The sequence below is a fragment of the Cricetulus griseus genome, chromosome 6, assembly GCF_003668045.3.
Source record: "Cricetulus griseus strain 17A/GY chromosome 6, alternate assembly CriGri-PICRH-1.0, whole genome shotgun sequence".
Lineage (NCBI taxonomy): Eukaryota > Metazoa > Chordata > Mammalia > Rodentia > Cricetidae > Cricetulus > Cricetulus griseus.
The window spans coordinates 18,431,270-18,451,713 of NC_048599.1; the positions used below are offsets into that span (position 1 = coordinate 18,431,270).

Here is a 20,444-nt window from a genome sequence, read left to right on the forward strand (position 1 = left end):
TTCCTTGCCAGGAGGCAGGGATCAGACCTCCTTGTGACTAAGGCAAGGTCACACAAGCACGTGTTCAGCTGTTATGGCTCCGAAAGGGCCAGGCATCTGGCCTTAGTGACTAAGACAAGGTCAGACAAGCACGGTGTTCGGCTGTTACGGCTGCCGAAATGGGGAGCTGGTCCCTTCAGTTTCTGCATCAGCTTCCGCCTCCACACTCCTTCCTCAGTTTGAGTCTTGCCCTGATTTCCTTTCGATGATGAACAGTGATAGAAGTGTAAGGTAAACACACCTTTCCCTCCCCAAACTGCTTTTTTCATGGTGTTTCATCACAGCAATAGTAGTGATCCTAACTAAGATAGGCAGGTTTGATGGTTTCCTGTCTTCTCTTTTCGTCATGGAGTACAACCAGTTTCCACATTTGTTCTCATTAGGCAGTTTCCTCTGTTGTTGTCTTCTGCTCAGGTGAATGTCATCAAATCACCACAGCATTCTTTCTCAATTCCCTGCTCCAGATCTCTGTTCCTAATCTGGCCACACTGATTTTCCCAAAATGCTAGAGGAATTGTTGGTATTCTGTGTCTCTTGCACACTTCCTAACTGCTAATATCAGACATGATGAACTGAGGATAGAGCCAGAGTTAAAGGAATCTGAGGATGACAGGATGACTGTTTAGATCCCAATTAGAAACACATACGTTTTCCTTAGTGTTATCTTTAAATAGTGTCCCATCAGCTATTGGGGCCTAATTGTAAACTCTTACCCGACTTGTAATTACTGCTGTAGTAAGCATTTGCTCTGAGACATCCAAAGACAAGTGTGTTCATCATGTCTTCCATTGATGAGATTGCTGGAGAGCTGGAACCAAGCTCAGAACCACTTTTGAACTCTCTGTGGCATTTGGTAAAGGCTCAACAATTTGAAATGAGTTTTACTTCTTGCTGGACCCATCTTTATTGCTTGCTAAAGAGAATTACATGGCATGATTAGATGTGGTGGGAATAAGTGAGATTTTAAATTTGTGAAATTTTCTTTGAGAATAAATTTTCTAAATGATATGAGTCTCTAATACACAAAGGTATGAATTATAATGTTCTTCTCTGAAGGATGATTTAAGAAAATGGAATATTTAAGAGTAGATGGTTTTTTATGGGAGTGTTTGGCAGGCAGATTTAGTGTATATCTGTGTAAACTGAATGAATGTTTATACACATGTGATCTTGCTTATCCGCAAACTAACTTTAGGGAAAAAAGATGCTAATACTCCATTTCCTTCTTTCTTTGAAAAGTATTTAGGAATGCACATTTTAAAATTCCCTTTTCCTTTTATTAAAATGGGCAAGAAAAGAAAAAAAGAAAAACCCTGTTCTTTATTATCTGATAGCATCTATGTTGTTTTTCCACCATCACAGCGACTACACCCGAATCTACTGCTGTTTCAGCTGTGACTCTGCAGTTAGGGCCCTCCTTCTCAGGCAGCAGATGGGTGAGACATAAAAGTTCCATCGTATCTGCCTCCTGCTGCTGTTAGCAACTGTAGTTTTAAATAAATCTCTATCGTTCTATTCATCAGTAAAGCTCCGGAGTTAGAGTCTGGGGTAAAAACCTGCTAGCTCAGAGGGTTTTAGGACCAACTAGCTGACCTTCCCTCTTTGCCAGTGCCTCAGAAAGAGTGCTTCCTTCCTCTCTGCCAAACCAAAAAAGACCACCACGATCAAAGTCCCTCCCTACTACTTCCTGTGTGTCTCTCTGTCTTCCAAATTCCCTCTAACTCTCTATGATTACTTTCTGCTAGCTAGTTGCTGGTTCCACCTCCTGACCCAATGTTGCTTTATTTAGTTAACAAAAATGCATATGCATACTTGAGTTCACATTGTGATAGAATATCCTGCAACATCTCTCTCTCTCTCTCTCTTTCTCTCTATAGCACAGGCTAACACAGTCCTGCTTCAGCCTCTCCAAGGGAGGGCTGGTATTATAGATGTGTACCATCATACTTGGCTTGGTTCATAGTGGTTTGATAATCACTACTGATTCTTTTTTTTAATTTTTAATATTTTATAATTCAAGTCCATTTATATAACTTTTTAAAAAAGTTTGCCATTCAGAGGTGCTCATGGATAGCAAAATTCTAAAGAAATTTAGATAAATGAGAAGTTTGTAGTTACTTTATTCTGGTGGGCCAAAGACTTGAGAGAAAGCATAGCCAGAGGACTTCTGTTTTGTTTCCTGAGTGTTAGTTATGTCTTAAATGTTCCTTTAACATTTTTTAAAATGTTTTTTAATAGACAGAATATTAATCCTTCTGATGCTGATCCTCAATGGTGAGAAATTATATTGGAATTGAATTTCAATCCCAATTATATGGAATTGAATTTCCAACTTGAAAACTTCCTATAGTGAATGTTTTAAGCCCTGTAAGAGTAAAATGCTGTGCTTTCCTCATCCATGTATTAACATGTCTTTAGTTCTGATCTTGGTAAAATACTCTGCTAAGAATCTTGTCGTTAGAAAACCCATTACCTGTTCTTTTTGTTAGGTAAAAGTAAAAGGATATTTGAAGCAGTTGATAGTAGAAAAGGAAAACATTTTTTTCAGCATGTATGTGCATCCATGGATGATTCCAGGATAAACAAGACTTGAATAACTACAGTTTTTGAGAGTTAGACCATTAATATTATGGTAGTACATGTGGCGCTGGAGCAGTAGCTGAGAGCTTCATATCTTGATCTGTGTGTGTGTGTGTGTGTGTGTAAGGTGGGGGGGGGGAAGGGGGCTCTGTCAGGAGAGGGGGGGACCTGGCATGGGTTTTTGAAACCTCAGAGTCCACTCCCAGCAACCCATTTCCTCCAACAAGGTCATACCTATTCCAAGACTACACCTCCTGATCCTTACAAATAATTGAAACTAGGGACTAAGCATACAGATATATGAGCCTATGGGGACCATTCTCATTCAGACCACCACACATGGGTATGAGGAGAGAAAGCAATTCAAGATTATATCAGGATTTTTGGCTTGAGCACCTGAGAAAGTAGTTAGTTTCCTTTAACTCAAATGGGAAAGAACTATAGATTTGGGGATTAGAACTTGGGGGCTGGAGACTTGTTAATGTATCAGACCAAGAGTTAGTTTTTAGAAATTTTTAATTTAAAATACCTTAAGATACCTAAGTGAGGATGCAAGAAATAATTAGACTATGAGCCTGCAGTCTGGAAAGAAGTTTATACCTGGATATGTGAATTTGGCAGGCATCACAGTACAGCTAGTATTTAAAATCATGAGGCTAGATGAGATCACTTTGAAATTACTGTAGTAAAAAAAAAAAAAAAAAAACAGGAGGAGAAAGAAAGAAACCTTAAAACGAAGCCTCCTGCATCTTGTTTGTTAATGTAACTTAATATTAGAAGATTTCGCCTGCTGGGTCATGGCGTACCAACATAAGGTTGTTTTTAAACACATCGAGTAGCTGTGGACATAGGAATTAGATGAGCTAATGATTGCAGGCAGTGAAGAGCAGTTCTTAGGTGAGCTGACAGTTGCTGGTTGTCTTCTCTGAAGGCACTTACTTCTGAGACCAGAGGGTCAGGATTGGGCCAGAGAGAGAGAGACTGCATCTAGGTTGAAGACAAGCACTCAGAGCCAGACAGTGATTTGGTATACACAGCTGGGGAAATGATTGTGGCCTAAAGGAAGTCCCAAAGCCAGGACTGCTCTACCTTAGTGAATATTTGGGGACTTAAGTACTGTGAAACTATGAAATTTGAGTTTGCCTTCTGGTGAAGTGCCCAGCTTCCTGTGTTGCCTCCAGATCCAGCAAGGTTGAAATGCTCTTGCTGTAGACATTTTTAGTTTCATTTTACCAGCCCTGCATTTGGATATTTAATCTTAGCACTCAGGAGGCTGAAGCACGGGGATTGTAACTTTGAGGTTTGAGGGTAGCCTAGTTTACATGGCAAGACTCTGGTCTTTAAAAAAAAAAAAAAGGGAAAAGGAAAAAAAAAAAAAAGAAAGATGATATCCTACCACAAAAGTCTGGCTTTCAGTTGAGATAGTTGTTAGATATTAACTTCTTTGGGGTTATATAATACAAGGCTCAACTGAAACTCTCTGTGGGGCATGTGTGCCAGCCTTTCTCAGTATGACTGTGGATGTTTGTACTTGAGAAACAGTAAAGTCATTTGAATAGTTTGGGGAGGTTGGGATTTTTTGCCCTCTCTTGCCTTCCTCCTTTGGAATAAATCTCAGCAGTCCCAGTCCTGACCCAACTCAACTGACTAGATGGGGTCATGTGTCCCCCCCTTTCCTCCTTTCTCTAAGAGTAGACAGAAAACATTGTGATAGATACTGATATTTGGAATTATTCTTTATCCTCAGTGTCCAACATAGAATAAAATATAAGTAGGTGTTCCTAGAAAACAAACTTGGCACAGATGCTGAGGTAACCAAAACAGAACTTGCACATAACTGTGGATGATATATTATGGGAAAGATGGGCAAGATAAATTTCCAGTAGAGAATTGGGTCTGTTATGACAACCAAGTCATCCATCTAGAATTATGAAAAAAATCTGTTTATAAGATTCCAAATTCAGTGGACAGATTTTAAAATCAAGTTAGATACAGTAGGAGATAAGGTTAGTGGATATGAAGATAAGATTAGTGAATATGAGACATTTATGGAAGTTTTCTAAATGCAACATAGCTCCAACAGAGCAATGCATGAAAGAGAAGCAGGGGTCAGTGTAAAGGCTTTTCTGACTGTATTTCTAGGCAGAGAAGAAACTGGAGCAGAGCAGCATTTGAAGATAGAATTAATGACTGAGTTCAATAAACTGATGAAAGTATTAGCCAATAGACTCAGAGTCTGGTGAACCTTAAGCAGGAAAAGTGTATGAAGATGAATTTTACCAAAAAGATTTTATCTTGCAGTCTGGAAACAAAAGATGACATTTCAAGAGCTATTAGGGAAACTTTTATAGCTAATATCATTAAACATCTATGCAATAGTTAATATATTCCCTCAGAATTTGGGAGTAAGATGATTCTCTATATAGTCATATAAATTCTCAAACACATTGGAGGACCTAGCAATCATAGGAAGGCAGAGAAGAAATAAAATATATGGGCTGTGGAGATGGCTTAGTTGGCGAGTGCTTTCGTACAAGCATGAAGGCTCCGTTTGGATCACCAGCACTGAAATAAAGACCAGTTAGTACGTAGAGAAGTGACACAGACAAGAAGACCCTGGAAGCTTGCTGACTAGCTGGTCTGTGAACTCCGGGTTCAGTGAGAGACACAGTCCCAAAAAACCAAGATGGAGAGCATCAGTCTGACCTGCATGTGCATGCATCCATGCACACACACAGACACACCCCAAAGAAACAGACAGCTGAAAGATTACAAAGGAGTAATAAAACTGACGTTAGCTATAGATGAATGACTACAGAAAATTCAAAAGAATCTAGAAACCATTAGAATTAATAAATGTGACCAGGTGATGGTGATGTATACCTTTAATCCCAGCACTTGGGAGGCAGAGGCAGACAGATCTCTGAGTTCCAGGCCAGCCTGGTCTACATACTACATAATGAGTTCCAGGACAGGCTCCAAAGCTACAGAGAAGCCCTGTCTCAGAAAGGGAGGGATGGAGGGAGGGAGGGAGGGAGGGAAGGGAAGGGAGAGAGAGAGAGAGAGACTGGAATAATCTTGAAAAGCAAGACCTAAATTGAAGGCTTGTTCTAAAGAAGGTTATCTAATCAGATGAAGTCAGTAGTATTTAAGCATGTAATCTGGCGGTTTCTGGTTAAATTGACGATGGACATTCCCAGTGATAAACATAACCAAAAGATATCTCAGGTGTACACTAGATGTACATGGAATGTTCCGACAGTTTGAGTTCCTTGATGCTTGGCTAGGCCTTTCTACTCACTGCTTTGATGACCCTTCCAGAAATGTCACCATTTGAACTCTGAACGTGTTTTTATCATTGCTGTAGAAGCTTTAGAAACTCCATTACTACAGAAGCTATGCAACTGCAGTGTTTTCCCTGCTCAGCCAGCCAGGCCGGTATTAAGCACTTTCAAGGTCACATGTCATACTTCAGGCCCTTCTTCCCAAGGGGTTCCCTGTCATCAGAAGTAGCAGTCTTGCACTTGGCATTAATGAGAAGCCAACGCTGTGGCCCAGAATGGATACCTGAGTTGTGGGGTTTTAATGCACCAGGTGCACGTGCTTTTGAAGAAAACTAAGAAATGGCTGGTCTCTGGGAAGATGTGGGAGGAGGGCAGCAAGAGACCAGAGCCCATGCTGGAGGCTCAAGGAGAAAGTATGTCCCAGGAGAACCACTATGGGGACAGGTAGGCCCAGAAGCCCTGCCACATACACGGGGCTCACTCTCCTGTCAGCCTGCAGCAAGAAGACCTAGTGTGGGAGCCGGCACCCCTGGAAGTTTCCACCTCTCCCTGACCATCCCATCTACAGCCACCACACTAGCATTCTGTTCCTTCCCATCCTTACTTTCTTTTCTTTTTTTATTTATCTAGTGTAAAAAGCATTAAGCCAACACATAACCCTATCTCCGTTTTCGAAGAGATCCTTCTGCCTCATTTGTATCTCCATTAGCTTTCATATTGCATACTCATCTGCTGTAAGGAGAAGAAGATGCCCCTGCATATAAATATGTTACCAAATGTAAAAGAAGAAAAACAGTGAAAACTTGGTAATTAAGCTACCAGAATAAAGACAGAAGTTTTGCTGTCAGAGAATAGAGCTACATTGCTCTATACAGACATAACCTATATTGCCTAGTGTGGACATTGCCAGCCACATCTGTCTATTGAGCATTGGAAATGTGACTAGCCTGACTTGAAGTGTGCTGTAAATTCTAAAGGACACACTGTATTTTGAAAGCATGAGGAAAAGAACAACATTTTTAAAAATGTATTTTTTTGAATTTTTGTATTAATTCAGTCAGTGTATTAAAATTATAATACTTCAGATATTTGGGAGGTTAAATAAAATACACTGCTAGTTAAGAGCACCTGCTCTCTGCTATCATGAGGATTCATGTTCAGGTCCCAGCACCCTCATAATAAGCCAAGAACCCCTCACAAACACCTATAGCTTCAGTTCCAAGGGAGACAGACAGCTACATAATTGGGACTTGCTGGCATCTGGCATAACCAAGCCTGGAGGGTGAGGTTGAGGGAAAGACTCCCACAAAGGAAATATCAGATTTCTGGGAACATCTGCCTGCCTGCTTGATGAGCTCCATAATTTAACTGCCATGTCATCACTCCTTTTTCTGGGAAAACATTGATTTAAGATTATTTTAAAAATACGTTTTCTATAGTAATGTGGGCTTTGGGATAATTGAATATGAAGTTGATATGAAGCACAGTCATCCTTCTGGAATGTTCCAATTAGTCAGGTTGTTGTGGTGAGCATTCTTTTCTGTACTGTTTCAAGTCTTAGATTGAAGTAGGTCTGGAAAGGTCATAGAACATGTAAAACCACTGAAAGGATTTTTCAAAGTACAAAGTCCAAAGTCCAGAAAGAAGCTAAACATAAGAGTGTCCTTCCTAAGACTGTTGCTTTCCATGCATTGTTTTTGTACCATGAATGGGTTCGTGGAGATTGGTGGCCTGGAAATTTTGGTTGTGTGACTACGGTAGGAAGGAAGGAATTGATTTTCATTTGGAATTATCAGTGAAATAGCAATTTAATAGAAATTACTTATACCTTGGTTTTATAGTTTAAAAAATTCATGTGCAGTTTTATCCTAGTAAACTGGTGATATATATATATTTTTTTCCTATCACTTCAACAACTACTACTCAGAAATCAAGAAATAGTCATTGACTTTGCTAAAGTCAGTAGTTAGTAGGTATTACTTGATTGGTTCTTTTGATTGGATTCTAAGGCTCCAGGTTTCTTTTTATTACATTTATTTACTTACTTGTACACATGCTGTGGTACATGGATGGAGGTCAGAGGACAATTGTGAACGTTACTTCTTTCTGCTGTTGTGTCCTGTTACCAAACTCTGATTAAGTTTTGTAACAGGTGGCTTTAGCCTCACCCCAAGATTCTTTTCTATTATAGAAAATTTTATGCATCAAAATGTGCAAGTTTTACAAAAATAGGAAATCTTAGGGACAATTTTATTGGTTGTTTAGTCTTACAGCTTGTACGATAAGGGCTGTGCCCAGAACTTAGAACCCTATTGTTTGAATTCTAGCTTTGCAGTATTTGTGAACTTCCTAGGGAGGCTTTGGTACTCAAAGTCTGTGGGCTTTTACATTTTTTAAATTAATTAATTAATTATTGGGAGGGATAACTTGAGGTCAAAGCACACTTTCAGAAGTCAGTTGTTTTCTTCCACTGTGGGACCTGGGGACCCAAATCAGGTGGTTAGGGCTGTGTTACAAGAAGTTTTACCATCCAAGCTGTCCTGCTAGCCCTGTGCTGTTAGTTTTAGATAAAGCAATAGCTTTATCTAAAACATAGATACATAGGTATGACAAGCTGAGCATCCCTGATCCAGAGTGTTCTCAGTTCTAAAATCTTTGAGTGTCTATGTGAGTTAATAGATTTCAGGATTTTGAATTACAACACTTCTGGTGGTAGTCTATACAGATACTCCAAAATTCAAAAATCCCTGAACTCAGAAACCCTTCTGGCCTCATTCTTTACTTAGAGTTATTCTCTCAGACACTGTTAACTTTTTTTTTTTTTTTTTTAATTTCAGGAGCCTCCAGAAGACGATGCAAACATCATTGAGAAGATCCTGGCATCTAAGACTGTCCAGGAGGTTGGTGGTTCCTGTTTCATGCTTTTCTGTCACTAGTAGACACTACCTCTGTGGGGAAGGGTTTGCCTTCTTTCATCCTTGGCTAGAGTGAGAGCTTGTGAAGAACATTGTTCTTGTGGAGGGTTTTAGGACACTTGTTGATAGTTTTCTCCATTAGGATCCAACAAAGGTATGTTTATTCCCTTGTTGTAGCCATTAGAAGTCCTTAGGGGCCAAGAATTCCTAATGGGAAATGGTGGGGCTGTCGTAGGAATCCCTAAGAGAAAGTTCCATGATGAGGCAGTGTGTTGGTGCCAGTGTAGATGTAGCTTATCTTTACTTTAGTATAAACCTCCCTGTTGTTGTTTCCATGTGGAGAAAAAAATCAGAGATTAATTTACTTCTGTACCATGCTGTGGTCCTCACATTCTGTGTCCTGGGGTAGACTGAACTGAAAGCTTTTTCCATGTGGACCTTGTAAAGATGCCAGCAAAGGTCCTTTGTCATACCCTACTACTCTATCGTGTAGCTGTGCATCTAGTTCTTGGAAAATTTAGAGTTAGGATTAGGATTAGCAGTTAGTTTGTAAAAGACCTGGGATAATAGGAAATACTTTCCAGAAATTCCTACTTATGAGGCAGAGATATTGTTTCATCTGTTTTGTTTGGCCTATATGGGTGAGCTTCTGGGGTATGGGCTGATAACTGTTTATTGTTGGTTACAGGTTCACCCAGGAGAACCTCCATTTGACCTAGAGCTGTTCTACGTTAAGTATAGAAATTTGTACGTCTATTTGATATTCTACGTGTATTTGAATTTTGTATGAATAAAACTTTCTTTCCCATGACACTTCATTATCGTCTATAGTTTCAGAAACTGGCCCCTATGGCATGATTTTGACTGATTCAAGCTCACCTTGGGCAATATTACTCATTTTGGCTTCACATAGAATCACCTAGAGGGCTTTTAAACTACTAAAGCCCTCACGCCACCCAAGACCACTTGATTTATAGTCAGAGAGGGCACAAAGGACTGATGTGTTTTTAAAAATTCTCTGAGCATTTCTCATGTGTACCCAAGTGGAAAAGCTGTTCTGATATATATATATATATATATATATATATATATATATATATATATATATATTCCCCCTTGCATTTGTCTCCTTCCTGCTGCCTGCCCACTTTCACTGATGTATATTGATAGTTTGCCCATCAAGGCTGCCCCTTTCTCTGCTCTGAGCCAGTTTTGGTAGAACCTGCAGAGAAATTGGTGTTTTGAAATCAATCTACTTATTGCCCTTTAGGGCAAGGTCTTTCTAAGCAGTGTCCAGCATTGTCACAACAGACACCTGCTACTTCTGTGTGTGATGGCCATTCTTTTTATTGAAACCTTAATAGTATTTTGCTATGTTTGTCTCACAATTGTATGTCTTTGAATAGTTCCTATTTACATTGTAAATGGGCCACAATGGAAGAGCTGGAAAAGGATCCCCGCATCGCACAGAAGATCAAGCGATTTAGGAACAAACAGGCCCAGATGAAGCACATTTTTACTGAGGTGAAGCAATGTCTATTGATTCATTTCACAGCTGCTTTTCTTTCTGCATTAAATATTTAGCTTGAAGTTTCTAAGTCCACAGTGAAGTCCTATATGGCTCTGTTGGTCAAGTCTGATATGGATGCTGGTAAAGAGAACAACATATTTGGTTATTCACTAAATAAACTAAAGCTCAAGTGAGAACAATATATACACAATTGTAGGCCCTCTTCTGAACGATGGACATAAAAAAAAAAAAAACCTTAAAGTTTGAATGTAAGCACAAAAGGCCAAAAATGTTAGAAAATAACTAAGCTTGAGAATTTCAAAACAAGAGAAAAAAACTAGTGAGTTTCAGTGTTAAATCTGAGGTGGCAAAAAGACAAACATGATATGTACTCACTCATGTGTGGATTTTAGACATAGAGTAAGGGATTACCATCCTATAATACATACTGCAGAGAAACTAGTAAACAAGGAGTAACCTAAAAGAGACAAACTTTGTCCCTAGAGAAGGGGAAAGGGTCACCATCCCCTGAGCAAATTGAGAACATGGGAAGAGGGGGGAGGGAGCTACGAGAATGAGAAGGGAAGAAGAGGAAGTATGCAGAAGTCATGAGGAAGCAGAAAATTTGAGTCAGGTGTAGATTAGAAGAAAGGACATATGACAGGTAGGATTTTAGTTGGGGGGGGTGCTAGGGGAGGAAGGGAGAAGGGAACTGGGATTGTCATGTAATTCAATCTTGTTTCTAATTCAAATATATAAAAAATAAGAAAAAAAAAGAAATAAAAAAATCTGAGGTGGCTTTGGCTCAGAAGACACAACTAACAGCTCACGTAAATAGAAAATATGAGTATTGCTTATATATGCATCTTCCCTAATTACACACATGTGCATACTTGCATTGCATACATTCTTGTTCAGCAGAAGAATCTTTGTGTTTACACATGCACATAAGTTATGTGTCTACACAGACATATACCAAACAGATTTAATAAGAAAAGTACCAGACATGAAATGTAATTAGACAGATATGCAAGGAATTTAGGGAAAAGGAAATGCTGGTCCTTAGGCATACCAAAATGTGTGACTTTGCTGGAAATCAAAAGAAGTGTAAATAAGATTGCAATTTTACAGTTTTGGGTTTTTGTTTGTTTGGGGTTTTTTGGGGGGTGGGGTTCGTTTTGTTCTTGTTTGGTTTTTCAAAACAGGGTTTCTCTGTGTAACAGCCCTTGCTGCCCTTGAACTCTCTGTAGATCAGGCTTGCTTTGAACTCACAGAGATCCACCAGTCTCTACCTCCCAGTTGCCGGGATTAAAGGCATGTGCCACTGCTGCCCCACCAAATCTTACAGGTTTTACTTTTCAGATATTTGAAGGTTTTAAAGGCATTTAAGGCTGTACTAGGTATTAGCCATTGTTGATGAGAACATAGTGAAGGGACACTGGCTTTCTTGTCCTTCCTGTGAATGTGACTAGGTCTGACTCATCAGATGGCCCCAAATTTGTGTGTCCTTTTCCCCAGAAAGTCTAGTTCTGTCATGTGTTTGAAAGAAACCATCAAGTCTTTGAACAAAGAATTAGCTATTTTAAAAGTAGCTTATACTGTTAATTAAAAGCAAGTACAATGTTAGATAATAGTCACTTGCTAAGTTATATATTCTTTAGAATGAGATACTATACATTTAGTGAGAATAATACTAAAGAAAATTATTGGTGCGTTGGAAATATACCTAGTGTTATAAACTGGTTTTAGTTTGAGAAAATGCCAGGCTCCAACAGTACATTGGATAATTCCATACTGGTGTGCAAGAGAAAAGAAATACCATAATTCATAGAAAATGTCTTGAGTAAATACATGGATATCATATCATCTTTCTTTGGTTGATGGAATTCTAACAGTTTTTTTTAAAGATTTATTTATTTTATGTATAAGGTGCTCTATCTGCATGCCAGAAAAGGGCATCAGATCCCATTATTGATGGCTCTGAGCCACCATGTGATTGCTGGGAATTAAACTCAGGACCTCTGCAAGAGCTACCAGTGCTCTTAACTGCTGAGCCGTCTCTCCAGCCCCACACTTTCCCTCCCTCCCTCCCTCCCTCCCTCCCTCCCTCCCTCCCTCCTCCCTCCCTCCCTCCTCCATCCTTCCTTCCTTTGTGTAATATATAGTTTTATACAAATAACTTTTGAAGGAAAGAGACAATAAAATTATTCTTAAAATGTATTCTTACAGTCAGGCAGTGGTGGCACACACCTTTAATTCCAGCACTTGGGAGTCAGAGCAGGCCAGTTTCTGAGTTCGAGTCCAGCCTGGTCTATAGATCGAATTACAGGACAGCCAAGACTACATAGAGAAACCCTGTCTCAAACAAATAAACAAAAAAATAGCCTTACTAGCACTTAATAAAATGCTCATCCGTTTGCCCAACTGTGATTCACTTTGTGGTCCTTTCTGCTATTGATAAGTTGCTTCAGGATGATGTCAGTTTGGGATCCTTCTGATGTAATCTCACAATTAGTGCTGGATGTTTAGCTCAATGCTATCTCCCTTTCCTAGAGTGCCCAACACCCTGGGTTCAATCACACACCCTCCAGTAAAATAATAGTTTGGCCCAGACTCTCTGTGGTGGTTTTAAGTCCATGAGAATTGTTTTGGCATGTTCCTCTGAAATAGAGAGTTGGGGAAAAGAAGGTGGTGACTAAATGAGAAGGACCATTGTGAACCCATTGGATAGTCTCTGTATTTCTTGGAACATTTTTTTTCACACCTCTATTTTAGCAAGGGTTTGCAATGTAGTAACTTGTTTACATGTCTGGCTCTTTCATTTTAAGCCCTGTGAGACAGACAGTCTATTTGTCACTGGAGCTAGGCATGGGGTCAGTGCTCATTACACCAGTTCCTTCCTTCAGAACCTTCAGCACTTACCCTTTTAAAAATATAGATAAAATCTAAACTTAGTGATGAAGCCTACATAATCCTCTTTTTTCTGACAATCCCATGGGAGTAACTTTTCCTTGGTTGCAGACAGGAAAGTGTGTTGAGTATGTCTTAGAATAATATAACCGAAGTTTTACTGGTAGAATAGAAAAGGCTTTTTTTGTTGTTTTGTAGATTAGTCTTTGCCTGGGTGTGTTTACACCAGAGGCCAGAAAAGGGCATCAGACCTCCCAGAACTAGAGTTGTAATTGTAAACTGCACTGTGGGTACTGGAAATTGAACCTAGGGCTTCTGGAAGACCAGCCAGTGCTCTTAACTGTGGATCCATCTCTAGTTCAAGGAATAGGCTTCTGAGAAGATTCAAGTGCATCATAGAATTAAGGATGAGTAATAGCAGAGGGACTTCAACTATTTGGTGTTTGTATTAGTAACTTGGATAAAAGATAATTTGTGATGTGAATAGAGATTGAATTTGGGGTTGGTCATTTTTATGCTCATTATTTCCAACTGCTTTATGAGATACCAAGGCATAGCTGAGATGCCACACTATAGAGTTCACATATACCACAGAAGTAGGTGCCTTCTGACTTGAAATCCACTCTGGAAAGCCAGACTTCTTATCATCACATTGGTGTCAGATGAGCAATGAGAAAGTCAGAGTTTAGGCTTGTCTGGACCGTCAAGGTTGAGTAAAATAGAGAAGTGAGTCTAATGGCTACATTAGTGTTTCAGCATTTTTATAATTTTAAAGTAGAAAAAATGATTGGACTACCAGTTTAATTACTCACAAATTTGCTGTATGCCAAGTCATTCTGCTTGGGCTGCATCGTGAAGAATGTTGTTATGCCTGGTGTTTCCATCCTCAGCGTGATGTGAGGGCTTTGCTATAGAAGCACTGGAGATTGTGGTACAGAGATGGAAACATGGCTGAGTTAGTGCAGAGGTTGCAAACAGAGTTCATAGTGGTCAGAGCCTGGATTCTGAAGTCCAACTTCTAGGGCTTCTCCCAGACCATGTACACACACAGGGCAGGGTAGCCTTGGACCACTTGGGTAAGCCACTACGATTTGGTATGCTCATATGTATGCAGAGGGACTCTTAATACCTGCATTGAAGAACACTTAAAATTGACAGAGCAGTTGTTGTTTTTCAACGTTATGGAGATATAATTAACAATATTTGCAGAATTTTAGGAGTACAATTTAGTGCTTTGATGAGCATACACATCATGAGGATACATATAGTTAATCTATTTGTTTTTATCATTTTTTATTTGAATTACAAATATAGTTAATCTATTTAATATGGTATCCAAAATAGTATTTTTTAACTGCTATTATGTTATACTTTGATCTCAGAAGATTCATTATAGATAGCTATGAGTGCATATATAAATATATATGCATGCGTACATACATACATACATACATACATACATAGCCTTTGCCCAACATCTCCACTCATGGAGGCAAAGTATTTATAGCACCTGTTCTATAAGGATTAACTGAAAGTAGTTTGCAGAACTTGGGACACATAAATAGTCTAAATGTGATTTAATCCAGCCTTCTTGGAAGCATAATGTGCATAAATACAAATAAATTCAAAGTATACATCTCAGTGAGTTCTTATAAAATAAAACGTGTAACTATCACTTACATCAGGAAATAGAACTTCATTGGTGTTAAGAAAAAGAATTGCCATTCCAAGTCACCAAAGGAGCAATGAGCTATATATAAGACAAAGGGAGTCCTTCAGCTGACTTTTGCATATTGCTATAGGAGGTCTTACTTGGCCATGGTTCAACCTCTAGAGTGGTTGGATCCTTTAAATTTACTCATAAAAAGCAGGATTTGAGGACAGTCTTCCAAAAATGTCTGTGAAATGACTTATTCTCAAGTACTCCTCTTGTCTGTGTGTTCTGATAAGAGTCCAGAATAGGGGCAACTTAAAAATAAAACCTGGATGTTAAGAGTTGAGGGGAGAAAGCTACACATATTAACTGTATTCTGTTTGCCTCAGCCTGATGAAGACTTGTTCAACCCAGACTATATAGAAATTGATCGTATCTTAGAGGTGGCCCACACCAAGGATGCAGAAACAGGGGAGGTAGGTGTGTTGCCATTTTCCTTTCATAAAACACCATTCCTTCTCACACACACACACACACACACACACACACACACACACACACACACACACACACACCCTCTACCTTGTCAATAAACAGTTTTTGTTCTAGTGGCATTCATGTGTTCTCGTGCAGGGTAGCTTTTCAGGGATTGGCAAAGAATGATTGACTACCAAGTTTCTTGTTATTTTCCCAACAGGAAGTAACACATTACCTGGTGAAGTGGTGCTCCCTGCCATATGAAGAAAGCACATGGGAATTAGAAGAAGATGTGGATCCTGCAAAAGTTAAAGAATTTGAATCTCTACAAATTCTCCCTGAAGTTAAGCACGTGGTAATATATCTGTGTATCTGTCTGACACTTTTTGCAATATATAAATTTTGAACTTAGAAAGTATGATGCATATTTGACTTGTTCCCAAATGGCTTTTGAAGTATCTTACTTTTGATGCTCCCTCCCCTTGACAAACTTCATCCGCATCCTGATCAGCACTTGGCTCTGAACTCTGTTTGAGTGTGTGTAACATTTAAGGAGCTTGGGTAAAGGCTTAGAATTCTTGGTGTGCACCTGTCCTTTGGCACCAGTAACATGGAATGCAGAAGAAAGATGGGGGCGAAACCTCTGTGTAGTGTTTTTCCTACTCCCTATTTTGAATCTCTTGTTCCCTTGGTGGTCCTTTTTTCTTTGTAGCCCCCTACCACTACTCTACTAGAATATTAAGATGATTAGTTCTTAATGGTTCTTAATAGATCTCTGGAACATCAAGGAGAAGGTACAGAATTTTGAGCTAGGTTTGTTGTTTGCTTTTCTGATTCTGGGTCATTTGTACATGGAGTACCAGCAATTAAAAAGAGGCAGAATTGGAATCAGAGCCTTGTTAGGGTAGAAGTAACTTGGGAAGATCAATTGTTAAAGAAGGTGACTGTAGGTTTTTGTGATCTGTTTCTGTTTTTAAAAAAACATTGCTATTTTTATATAAAACTATCTAGTTACATAATTTTGCATCTAAGTTTTGCATTGTTGATGGGACTAGGAAGACTAGATTAAGTGTAGCTCCCTATCAGTGTCCTTTTAAGAGTAGTGTTTGTTTTTGGTGTTATGGCAATGAAACTATGTAGAAACATCTGAAGATGCAGACTTGTGATTAGAAACTCACACAGTACACAGTGTGTTGTCTAAATGGTTTCAGTCCTCTCATATATACTCTTGTCTGCTTTTAATTTGCCATATATATCTATCATGTTAAAAGTTGATGTGTGTGTGGTACCATAAAACAATGTACAGGCCCTGACCAATGAAAAGAGTACATGTACATGGAGAAATACAGCACCCACTAATTGTGGTGAGAAGCATGATACAAAAACAAAGCATTATGGGAGCAGATGTCATACTGAGGCTAATTTGCCATCTACAAGTCATCAGAATCCCAACCTGTTCTCTCAGCACAGCTCTCAACCTCACTATGTCTTTGGCAGGAAAGAGGAATTCTCAGGTGTTGTCAGATGATTTCATTATCCTGCACTAGTTTGCATGTGTGTGGTTGTGTCGAAGTTCTCTCAGTGAGCCACAGTATCCTTTTATACACGTCCCTTTTTGCTGTTTATCTGTTCATACTGAAAATGTGCATTTTGAAATTTTATCTCAAAAATTCTAAACTGAAATAGATGCTAAAAATATAATTAAGTCTGTCTTTTTATACATAAAGGCAAATTACATTGAAAATAGTACTTTTTGCTAAAGGGCTCTTAAATCATCTTATTATACATAAAGGTAAATTACATTAAAAAATAGTACTTTTTGCTAACGGCCTCTTGCTCTAGGTGGTGAAGTTTAAACCTTACCTGTCTTGGTGACTAGGACAGTGATTTCTGTGAAAGGAACAGAGTAGCTGCTTAGTACAGGGATGTCTTTGTTCAGTGCCTTTTCTATAAAAAGAAAACACATTGGCCGAACGCAATGTGGAGTCAGAACTAGATAGAAACAGGTAGTTTATTAAGTGATAGTACTCACTCGAGGTAGCCAGTGACCAGGTTTGCACAAGATGCCTTCTAGTCTGCTCAGCCAGGCGGAAGAGAGAAAAAGGACCCTCGTGCGCTCCTCTCTGCTTCTTTATTTTGGTTTTTGTTTGTTTTGTTTTGTTTTTTTGTTTTTTTGAGACAGGGTTTCTCTGTGGCTTTGGAGGCTGTCCTGGAACTAGCTCTTGTAGACTAGGCTGGTCTCAAACTCACAGAGATCCACCTGCCTCTGCCTCCCGAGTGCTGGGATTAAAGGCGTGTGCCACCACTGCCCGGCTCTCTGCTTCTTTAGACCCTTGCTACTTTTGTCAGGGCACCTGTGACCGGCCCCAAGCGGGCATGGTCAGCAGTACCTCTAAACAGGATTTCTCCCTACACATGATAAGTTTTCCTCTTTTATTTCTAAAAACACCTATAACTATGTGCTGTTGCTAGCATTCACAGTCCCATTTCAAAGTGCTTAGTCTAACACAGCTGAATTAATCTCTAAGTGAGTTGTCCAGTCTGTTTTTCTGGAAGGTCATGGAAATCTTAACTCCAAGTATAAGTGACATAATGGAAGTTATTTTTCAAATATCACATGACATGGCTTAGCTCTAGTTAACAACATATTTTAGGTATAAACTTTATTATAGTAATTCAAAGTAAAATTACAAAAGACTAAAATTGTATGAAAAAAACCAAAAATCTAGTATCCTCATTTCTGACAGGTAAGAGTTTTTCTTAAGATCTTAAATGTCACTTTAGATACTCAATTTTCTGTAAGGTAAAAAGTTGTGACTGTGTAAATAAGAAAAATAAAGCATAAATAAATAAAATTTGTGGATATGGAAGCTCAATAAAGATTTAGGTAGTCTCCCAAATAAGTAAGTACTGTCATTTTAATTGAATTTGATTTTAAAATTATACAGAATAGTAAGATACAGTCCCAGAGGCATTTTATGTGTATATGTGCACATATAATATCTTCCTCTATTGTTTTTCAATACTTATCATTTAATGGGAGCGGAGGCAAGCTTACCACTTAGCTAAACTGCTGACCAACGATCTCCAAAGGTCCACCCATCTCTGTCCCACCCCTCCTCACCAGGCACTGGCATGTAAGTTGTGCATGGCCATGCCTGGTATTTTGTGGGTATACTAATGATCCAAATCCAGGTGTTCAAGCTTACATGGCAAGCACTTCACCCAGTAAGCCATTTCTAAACCCTCAGCAAAGGCCATTTTGAAAAATAATTCCCTGTCAGATACATACCTTCAGTGATTAAAAATGTGGTTTTATTGCAGTTCTAGACAAACAGTATATGGAAAAAGAATGAGCAGTCTAGATAGAGCTGCATGGTTATTTTGAAACAATATATAAGGGGCTGGAAGAAGGCTTATGATCCGTACTACTTTTGTAGAGAACCAGCAACTCACAACCACCTGTAACTGCAGCTTCAGGAGATCTTACACCCTCCTCTGGACACCCGTGGGCACATAAGCACACACACATACATATGCACATCTGGTTTTTAAAGCAACAAATCTTTTTTTAACTTCATATATAATAATGTGGCATCTCATTTGTATCACAAGATGACTGGGTTTTAGAAACTGGTATTTCATATGGAAAAATAAAAGAATGAGAACACTTGGCCAGGCAATAGTGGCACCTGTCTTTAATCCCAGCACTTGGGAGGCAGAGGCAGAGGCAGGTAGATCTCTGTGAGTTCAAGGCCAGCCTGGTCTACAGAGTGAGTTCCAGGACAGCCAGAGCTACACAGAGAAACCCTCTCTGGAAAAACCAAAAACAAACAAACAAAAACAAATAAGCCTTTATTTTGTTTAAGGGGGATTATAGAATTTGTAATTTGATTATAAAGAGTTTTTCTTATTGTGCTAACTTTAGAAACTAATTGACACAGTGTTTTACCCATTGTCCTTTCCTGAGCTGACACAGGAGACACAAACAAGCAAAAACGAAATTCCATTAGAGAAACCATAAAGCCCAACTAATCCTAGCTTGTCAGAAAATTAAAGTGTAGATGAGAATGGCATCTAAGAGCCTGGCAACGATGTTTGACACTAGATATTAAGTTGTTCTGTTACTGTTTGTAAACTTTACAAAAGTATTCATAATCTGGCAAAATTTAGAAAATTTGGCAGTTTGAGCCGAGCCCCCCCCCCCCCAGCAGCATTGGGATTTGCTAGCTTGCCCATGGTTTTCCATGTTTGGTTTCTAACACCTTTCTGTACACTGTGCTCTCTGCTTCCTCTCTAGGAGCGACCTGCTTCTGATGCTTGGCAGAAGCTGGAGACTTCTCGTGAGTATAAGAACAGTAACCGACTGCGGGAGTACCAACTGGAGGGGATGAACTGGCTTCTTTTCAATTGGTACAACAGGTGAGGGACCTTGAGCCAGCCTGTGTTCACACGCTGCAGGTGTTTTGTTGCTTTAGCCTGAGGTATGTTGAGTTAGACTTAGAGGAATGCTAAGAGCAGCACTGCTCCCAGTTTGGAATCATTCCAAAACTTTTATTTTTATGTTGTTTCCTCAACAAAATGAGAAATAAGTCAATATCATTGAATGTGTGTTGACAGAGGAGCATGGTCTGATCAAAAGGATAGGAGGAATAAAACTAAGATCCTGGGGGGGGGGGCATTGTTTGTCTGTCTGGGTTTTAGTGTTTTGATACAGGGTCTTGTGTGGCCAGGTGGCCTCAGATTTCAGTTTTTAGACTAAGAAAACCTGGAACTCCTGACCTCTACTTTTTCCTCCCAAGTACTAGAATGATAGTTATGTGCCACCACACCTCCTAAATCTTTACACCTGTCACTTCACTCCTCAATTGAAAGTCCATGAAAGGTGTAGATTCTAGGCTCACTCTGCTAATTGTTTGGTGCCACAGATGTGCTAGATTTGTGCAGTAATACTCAGCTGTAAGTTACTTGTATTCTAGTGCGTGGTAGAATCTAGAGGAACCAGATGAAATTTGAGAATTTCATAAGACAGGACATTATACCACATTGGATATTTTTAAGTTAATGCATTGTAA

General features: G+C 39.2%; 1 protein-coding gene across 5 annotated transcripts in view; it reads left to right on the forward strand.

Moving 5' to 3' along the window:
• Chd6 (chromodomain helicase DNA binding protein 6) overlaps positions 1–20,444 on the forward strand; it is a 192,164-nt gene that overhangs the window by 76,848 nt on the left and 94,872 nt on the right. For all 5 annotated transcript variants that reach the window (XM_027423516.2, XM_035446807.1, XM_027423517.2 and 2 more), the window contains 6 exons: positions 8,741–8,803; positions 9,507–9,565; positions 10,225–10,342; positions 15,282–15,368; positions 15,590–15,724; positions 19,670–19,791. In XM_027423516.2, the coding sequence (XP_027279317.1) occupies positions 8,741–8,803; positions 9,507–9,565; positions 10,225–10,342; positions 15,282–15,368; positions 15,590–15,724; positions 19,670–19,791 (584 nt within the window). The remainder of the gene's footprint in view (positions 1–8,740; positions 8,804–9,506; positions 9,566–10,224; positions 10,343–15,281; positions 15,369–15,589; positions 15,725–19,669; positions 19,792–20,444) is intronic.